The sequence below is a fragment of the Mandrillus leucophaeus genome, unplaced genomic scaffold (genome assembly GCF_000951045.1).
Source record: "Mandrillus leucophaeus isolate KB7577 unplaced genomic scaffold, Mleu.le_1.0 Scaffold98, whole genome shotgun sequence".
NCBI lineage: Eukaryota > Metazoa > Chordata > Mammalia > Primates > Cercopithecidae > Mandrillus > Mandrillus leucophaeus.
In genome coordinates, this window is record NW_012110696.1 from 700,530 (window position 1) to 708,764 (window position 8,235).

At 54.8% G+C, this 8,235-nt stretch overlaps 1 protein-coding gene across 1 annotated transcript in view; it reads right to left on the minus strand.

Annotated features, from left to right (window-relative positions):
- The window catches only part of CFAP99 (cilia and flagella associated protein 99), a 42,593-nt gene that overhangs the window by 17,479 nt on the left and 16,879 nt on the right, over positions 1-8,235 (minus strand). The window contains exons 4-5 of the mRNA XM_011970838.1: positions 6,260-6,372; positions 4,165-4,342 (exon numbers count right to left, since the gene is read on the minus strand). Coding sequence (XP_011826228.1) covers positions 4,165-4,342; positions 6,260-6,372 — 291 coding nt within the window. The remainder of the gene's footprint in view (positions 1-4,164; positions 4,343-6,259; positions 6,373-8,235) is intronic.

Below are 8,235 nucleotides of genomic sequence, written 5' to 3' on the forward strand. Positions count from 1 at the left end.
TGGACCACATCCCCGAGTCCAGTCACAAGAGGCTCCGATAACATGGCCGGAGCTGTGTCCATGGAGGAGCAGGCGGAGGCCGGCCCAGCTCCAGACCGCTGTACCTACCCTCCTAACTCCATACCTTCTCCCTTGCACATCTAACAGTCATGGAAAATCAACTTGTCCAAACCTAAAACCCTCATCTTCCTCCAACCAGCCCTCCCTCAGCCTCACTGACCACAACTGCTGTCCAATCCTCACCCATGCCTCAGAGTCCTCCTTGTCACCTGTCTCTCACACCCACATTCATCTCCTGCCCACTTGCTTCAAGACATCTCCACAAACTGCCTCTCACCACCCTCCTTGGCCACCGCAGCTGGAGGGACCCTGTGTTGGCGCCAGCCTGCCTCAATGTGTCCTGTCTCTGCTCCCTCCAGTGCATGTGTGACCAGACTGGTACCCCGCCTTCCCTCTTCCCTGCCTCACTCCACTCCAGCCCCTCCTGGCCGCCCTTAAACACTTGACGGGGGGTGGGCACCGCCCTGGGCCTTTGCCTGCACCTTGCACCTGCCCGGGATGCTCTTCCCTGAGACACCCCATGGCTGACTTGCTCACTTCTGGATTTTTACTCCATGGCATTTCTCGGGGGGCCTTTCCAGGCCACACAATCTAGAATCACAACCGCTCCAATGCTCATCTCCTTTGTCTGCATCCTTTTGTCTCCTCAGCATTTATCACCAGTTAATACAACATATGTTTTACTTATCCTGATTTTGTCTGCGTCCCCCACTGAAGTGCATGCTTCATGCGGTCACAGTGCCTGGCATACACTTGGCACTCTGTAACTATCTGTTGGATGAATGAATGAGTGAATTCCAGTGGGCCCTCAACCCTGAAGGGGAAGGATGTCTTAGGCATGGGATAGGGTAGGGAGGGTAGAGTATAGTTTCAGCACAGCCACCCTGTGGATGCAGAGAAGGTACATGTCCACCAACATCTCACAGATTGTACTGAGAAGCACACAGCTATAGAGCATGGGAGGGCATGGTGAGGGCCCATGCAGGGGCTGTGCCTGGCAGACAGACAGAGAGAGACAGAGAGAGAGAGAGAGAGAGGAAGCTGGCAGCATGACCTGAGAAAAACACACTGAGCCCTGAGGAGATGGGGTCAGAAATGCTGAAGATTATACAGATGGGGCAACTGTGGGATTGCTCAGCAACAAGGTCTCTGATCATCCATCCTTCATCCACCTCCATCTAATCATTCATCCATCTGATCATCCACCCACCCACTCACTCACCCACCCATCCATCCGTCTATCCATCTATCCATCCCTCTATCCATCCATCCATCCATCCATCTATCCACCCATCCATTCATCCACTCATCCATCCATCTACTTATCCTTCATGAAGCCAACAATCCATCCATCCATCCACCCACCCATCCATTCATTCACCCACTCATTCATCTACTCACCCATGTGATCATCCATCTATCTATCCATAATCTAATCATCCATCCATCCATCCATCCATCCATCCATCCATCCATCTACCCACCCATCCATTAATTCACCTACCCACCCATCTGCTCATCCATCTAATCACCCATTCATTCATTTGATCATTTATCCATCCATCTGGTCATCCATTCACTCACCTACCCACCCATCTAACCATTTAATTATCCATCCAGTCATCCAATCCATCCATCCATCCATCCATCTACCCACCCATCCATTCATTCACTCACTCATTCATCTACTCACCCATGTGTTCATCCATTCATCCACCCATAAACTCATCTAATTATCCATCCACCCATCTGTCCATCCATCTGTCCATCTATCCATTCATCCATCTATCTACCCACCCATCCATTCATTCACTTACCCATTCATCTACTCATCCATTCATCCATTTGATCATCTATCCATTCACCTGATCACCCATTCACTGACCCACCCACCCACCCATTTGATCATCTATACAATCATCCATCCAATCGTCCAATTATCCATCCATCCACCCATCTACTTATCCTTCCATGCATGCATTTATCCATACCTTCATTCACTTATCCTTCCATGTGTCCATCCATCCATCCATCCATCCATCCATCCATCCATCCATCCATCCATCCAGTCATCCATCTATCCATCCACTTATCCTTCCATTCATCCATCCATCTACCAACTCATTCATTCATTCACTCACCCATCCATTTACTCACCCATCTGTTTATCCATCTACCCATCTGACCATCTATCATCCATCCATCCATCTGATCTCCATCCATCCACCCACCCATCCTTCCATCTGACTATCCATCTATCCATCACCTTATCCTTCTGTGCATCCAACCATCCATCCATCCATCTACCCATCCATCCATCTACCCATCCCTCCATTCATTCACCCACCCATCCATCTACTCATTCATCCATCTACCTGGTGATCTCTTCATCCATCCATCTGACATCCATCCACCCACTCACCCATGTACCCGTCCATCCATTTGATCATTCATCCACCCATCCATTCTTCCATCCAATCATTCATCTATCCATTCACCCATCTAATCATCCATCCATCCATCTATCCATCCATCCACCCATCCACCTACCATCCATCTGATAGTCCATCCATTCATCCATCCATCCATCCACCCATCCATCCAACAGATATTCACTGAGGTTCTGCTTTGAGCCATGACTAGGCTAGGCATTGAGAATATGGGAGAAATAATGGCCAGGTGCAGTGGTTTACACCTGTAATCCCAGCACTTTGGGAGGCCGAGGTGGGTGAATCACCTGAGGTCAGTTAGAGACCAGCCCGGCCAACGTGACAAAACCCTACTTCTACTAAAAATATAAAAATGAGTCAGGCGTCGTGGCCAGTACCTGTAATCCCAGCTACTCCGGAGGCTGAGGCAGAAGAATCACTTAAACCCAGGAGGCAGAGGTTGCAGTGAGCCAAGATCGCGCCACTGCACTCCAGCCTGGGTGACAGAGCGAGACTCTGTCTCTAATAATAATAATAATAATAATAATAATAAAATAAAAAGAATATGGGACAAATAAGATGGATGATGTCTGCTGGAGGAGGCAGACAATAGGCAGGTCCACAAATTACTAAACAACTCTAAACTCCAATTCTGTGAAGAAAAGGAGCCAGGATCAGTGAGAAGGAAACTAAGTGAAGGACCTGACATGTTTGAGGCATTCATGAAAAGCCTCTCTGGGAAGAGGGATTTTAATGAGACCTGAAAGATAGTGGAAGTGGGGCAGGACTCTGGGGCCTCCCAGCACCATCCCCTTCCCCTCACATACATCCCTTAGTCCTGTTGCAGAACCTGTTGGTTCTGGGAAGCTCAGTCCATTGCTTGGGGTAGAGCCCGTGACCAGTCAAGACATTATATTCCTGATCACAGTGATCAATTCTAGGCAGGCATGAGACCTAAGCTGGTCCAGTCAGACTTTTCCAAAGAATTCTTGGCCCCAGGTGTCCTCTCATGGTATAGGTGGTGGCAAATGAGGATATTTTGCTATAATCAGGGAAGTTAGCCCAAAGATGAATTAGACTTACACAGGAGACTAGGACAGAGAGCCACAGAGAAGCAGAGCTGGAACCCTGGTCACGTATGCCTGAAGCCTATCCTACTTCACTCAGTAGAGCCCGTGCTCTATTGTCTAAGCCAGTTTGGGCTGCATTTTTCTGTTATTTGCAATACAAAGCATCCTGACTGATAAGTCAGCAGTGGGGAGAGAAAAAGAGAGGAAGAGTCTCTAGGCCTGCCCAAAGAGTATGCTGTTATCTACGTGTCATACTTAATGGGGAGGGGGTGTTGCAATACGCCAGAGTTAAAAGTGGGCTCTAAGCTCCAACTCCAGACAGGTCGGAGCCCCATGGCCTGACAGCTCCACTCAACACCTACTTAGAGGACCACAGTGTGTGGAGTGTGGGAGCCCACCGGGTGGGCTCCAGATCAGCTGGGCTTCCCTCTCTGTGGGGAGTGGGGGTGGGGGTGGGGTGGGGTCATTTAGTGTTCCTGGTCTAGTTCAGTGCACCCTCAGCCCTGCGGGGAGCCCAGTATCCCACAGGCCCACACAGTCCACTCTCCCAGCCTGGCCACCCTGATGCCTGCAAGCCCGTGCCCGCTGAGAATGCCCACACTCACTGGTCTTGGCTTGGCCACGACCGGGACTGGCTCAGGCGCTGGAATGGTGCGAGGCCTGGGGGCAGTCAGGTTGAATTCCTTGGACTTTGTGACCTTGGCCTTGGTCTTTAAAGGAGAGGACTGACTGGCAGACATGCCCTCTAGGTGGTTGATCAGCTCCTGGACCTTTGGCTGCCATCTTGAAGGCAAAAGTGGAAACGCCTCTTATGGTCACTCCGTAAGCTATTCAATAAGGCGATGGCCTTTAGGATACAAAAGGCTCCCAGGTGATTGGATCCACCTTGGGGTGGAGGTGATAGTGGGGTGGATGGCCTCACTTCACGAAGTGCCTTCTACTTGTAGGCACACACACTGTCAACCACACCCCTGAAACATATACAGATGCAGTCCCCTTGTACAGATACAGGAAACAGGCCCAGAGGCATTGGGCCATGCTGGTGAGTGGGGAGCTGAGAGGACAGGCACAGCCCTGCTGCAGGAATCCAGGGGCTCTGAGGACAAGCAGTCGCCAGGACTCAGGAAGCCAATCTGGGCCGGAGCAGATGGAAGCCAGCAGTGGAGACAGGAGCTGATTGGAAAGGAACATTCTGGAACTACACTGTTGGTGACTCCTGGAAGTGGAGCTGTGGAATCAGGCGGGGCAGGAGCCCAGTTGTACTTGGTACAGCCTCTGGGTGGGGGTGCTCTGGAGCAGGGGTTTGGGAAGGGCCTTGCCAGGCCGCCCAAGTCTGGGGCTCCCTCTTCCATGTCCCACACCCTGCATGGGCACAGCCCGCCATCACCAGCCTATCAAGTGTCCTCTCATGTGGGCTCCCAGGCGGCAGAGGGCATGGCTTGAAATAGCTCCTGCCTCACCTTAAAAGCCATGGTCCAGGGCCCATAGCAAGGAGGGTCTTGGGGGTCTCTCCAGGGCCAGGCCCCAGTGCTCCCAGCTTGAGGCAGGTTGGGGAGAAGGGCAGGAGGTTTGTGATGGGGCTGGTCCTAGAGCAGGCAGAGGAAGCCGACTGGGGGTGGTGGCGCAGGAAGAGGGGCTCATGGGAACTGAGCTGAGCAGCTTCCCAGAGGCAACCCTGCAGGCCCAGGCCATGGGGGCCCCTGAGTAGGCAGTGAGTCCAGCCTGGGGCACAAGGTAGGGGCACCAGCAGGGCTGCTCCTACTCCTTCCTTTGGAGGTTTATCTTGATTGCCAGGAGTGGGCTGGCTGGGACTGGGGATTTCCCCTTGGTAAAGGGACATCTCCAGGGCCTCCTCTCCCCACAGGAGGGGCTTCCATCTCCCCGGGCCTCCAGGTCGTCTGCACCCAGCTGGCACCTAAGTGGTCTGCTTGTGCCAGAACAGTCTGTCTGTCTGTCCTTAGGAAGACAAAGTGGCTCCCCTCAGTCCTATCAGAAAGGAAAAAACCGGGGGGCCCCTCAGGTGCACCCAGGCCCCAGTGGGCCTCTCCATGGAGCACAAGGCAGGGCCCTAGTGACTGTGCTGACCCCTCTGCGTGGGGGTTCTGGCCTGCCCTGGAGTTTGCCCTAGGCCTGCTGGGGAGGCAGGAGAAGGCAGCAAGGGTAGCATGAGGGCAGCAGGCCTGGACATGGCCCTGGGGATCCCGAGAGAGATCTGGACCCCAGAATCCACCGGGAACTGATCTGTGGCTTCCTCAGTTCCCTCCACCCCCACCCTTACTCTGCACTCTTGGGATCTGCAGAGAGGCCAAGGGCCCTGCAGGGTCCCCACAGGACTAGAGCCACCAACGCAGCCCCAGCCAGCACGTAGGCCCCAGCGCAGAAGAGTCAGCTCTGCCCCATTCACTCAGTCAGTCCTGAAATGGCCTTCAGCCACCCACCACGTGTCAGCTGCCTGGCATGGAGGGAACCCAGGCTGGCCCTTGGGCAGCTGGACCATGTCCGTTCCTCCCCGCCGAAGCTGTGGGGCCAGGCTGGCACTTGGGGCTTCTCCGAAGCTCTCATCCCAACACGGAGTGATTACTGACACTCATAGAGCTTCTGGGAGCAGGAAGGGGAACGTGGAGCTCCTGTGCCTGTGGAGGCACCTGGAGTGGGGTACAGATGCCATTCAGGGCCCCCAGAGCACCGCATCCAGCCCACCTCATCAGGGGGTCGAGCCAGTTCTCCTTCACGTGGGCCGGCTCATAGATGAGGCTCCACTCGTCCTTGATCCACGAGCACAGGTGCAGGGGGTTGAAGAAGAACCTAAGGAACTGGGGTGGAGCGGGGCTGTCACGGGGCTGGAGTTGTGGGCCCAACCCCTCACCGGGCAAAACCCCCAGCACCCCCAATGAGCTCCCTGCCCCCAAGGCCCCCAGCACCCCCAGTGAGCTCCCTGCCCCCAAGGCCTCCAGCACCCCCAGTAAGCTCCCTGCCCCCAAGGCCACCAGCACCCCCAGTGGCTCCCTGCCCCCAAGGCCATCGTGCAGGGTGTGCTTCTGGGACTGTCACTACGGAACTCTCCTGGCGCTCTGATGTGCGGTGCTGGTGCTGGTGCTGGAGGCCTGGACCTTGGCTCCCCTCCAGCTGGGAGGAGCACAGCCCCCGGGGTCCCTGGGTGGGCTGCCATGGGGAGAGGGGTGCCTGAGAAGCTGGCAGCACATCCTCAGCTTGGAGGGCCTTGTCTAGTCAGGTTCCCGAAAGCCAGCTGGATGGGGAGCTAAGGGTCTGGGGCTCCATGGTGATGGCCCCAGACTCAGCACTGGTCCCTGTCCCCACCCAATCCCTCCATCTCCAAACCCCATCCCCACACTCAATATCTCAGCTGGGCTGCTGCCACCAGGACCAACCCTGTATTGAGGCCCCCATCCTCACTGGGGTGTGGTGGGGCAGCCGTACCCAGAACCTGCTGGAGTTGGGGTGGGGCTTTGCGGTGGGTCTGAATCCCCCTCTGCCAGTTGGCGGATTCCCTGGAGCCAGCGGGGCCATCAGCCCCCCACAGGTGTCTCAGGGCTACTCCCTGCAGAGTGAGGAATGCTACCTCCTGGGAGCCACACCGTGTCACTGCTCACCACTGCTGACCATGGTGGTGACAGCACCCAAGGTGTGGCCCAGGGGCTTCCCTGGAGAGCCCATAGGGTGGCGTCCCAGTAGCTTGCTCTCCTTCTTCAAGGCCCAGGCTGGCCTCTTCCTGGAGCCCCAAGGTAGGAAGAAGGACCCCAATGGGATGGGCATGGCCCAGTGGGGCCTGGGGTGTGGGATGGAGGGAGGCAGTCCCTCAGGCAGTTCCCTTGGGGGTTTATGTGGGCTGTTCCCATGGACCTGCCTCCAGAGGCGCTCTCAGCTGGTAAGTGCACAGGCACCAGTGTTGGGGGCACCACCCTGGGCTCAAGGGTGCTGTGCGGCCAGCGCCCCGAATTCCTAGGGAGTCTCTGCAGCAGCCCCTGAGCACTCTGTCCTGGGCTGGTGCTTTGGGGGCTCTGCAGGCTGAGATTGATCCAGGGTCACTTCCACCATTGTGGGACCCAGGGCAAGACAAAACATGGATCTTTGTTCAGTAATTTTTTTTTTTTTTTTTAAGACGGAGTCTTGCTCTGTCACCCAGGCTTGAGTGCAACGGTGCAATCTCAGCTCATTGCAACCTCCGCCTCCCAGGTTCAAGTGATTCTCCTGCCTTAGCCTCCTGAGTAGCTGGGATTATAAGCATGTGCCACCGCGACCGGCTAATTTTTTTCTATTTTTAATAGAGACAGGGTTTCACCATGTTGGTCAGGCTGGTTTCGAACTCCTGACCTCAAGTGATCTACCCACTTCAGCCTCCCAAAGTGCTGGGATTACCGCGCCCGGCCTCAATAATAATAATAATTATTATTATCATTTAGGAGGAGGTCTTGCTCTGTCACCCAGGCTGGAGTGCAGTGGCACAATCACGGCTCATTGCAGCCTCAAACGCCTGGGCTCAAGTGATCCTCCTGTTTCAACCTCTTGAGTGGCTGGAATTACAGGCAAGCATCACCATGCCAGGCTAATTAAAAAAAAAAATTTGGGCCGGGCGCGGTGGCTCAAGTCTTTAATCCCAGCACTTTGGGAGGCCGAGGTGGGTGGATCACGAGGTCAGGAGATCGAGACTATCCTGG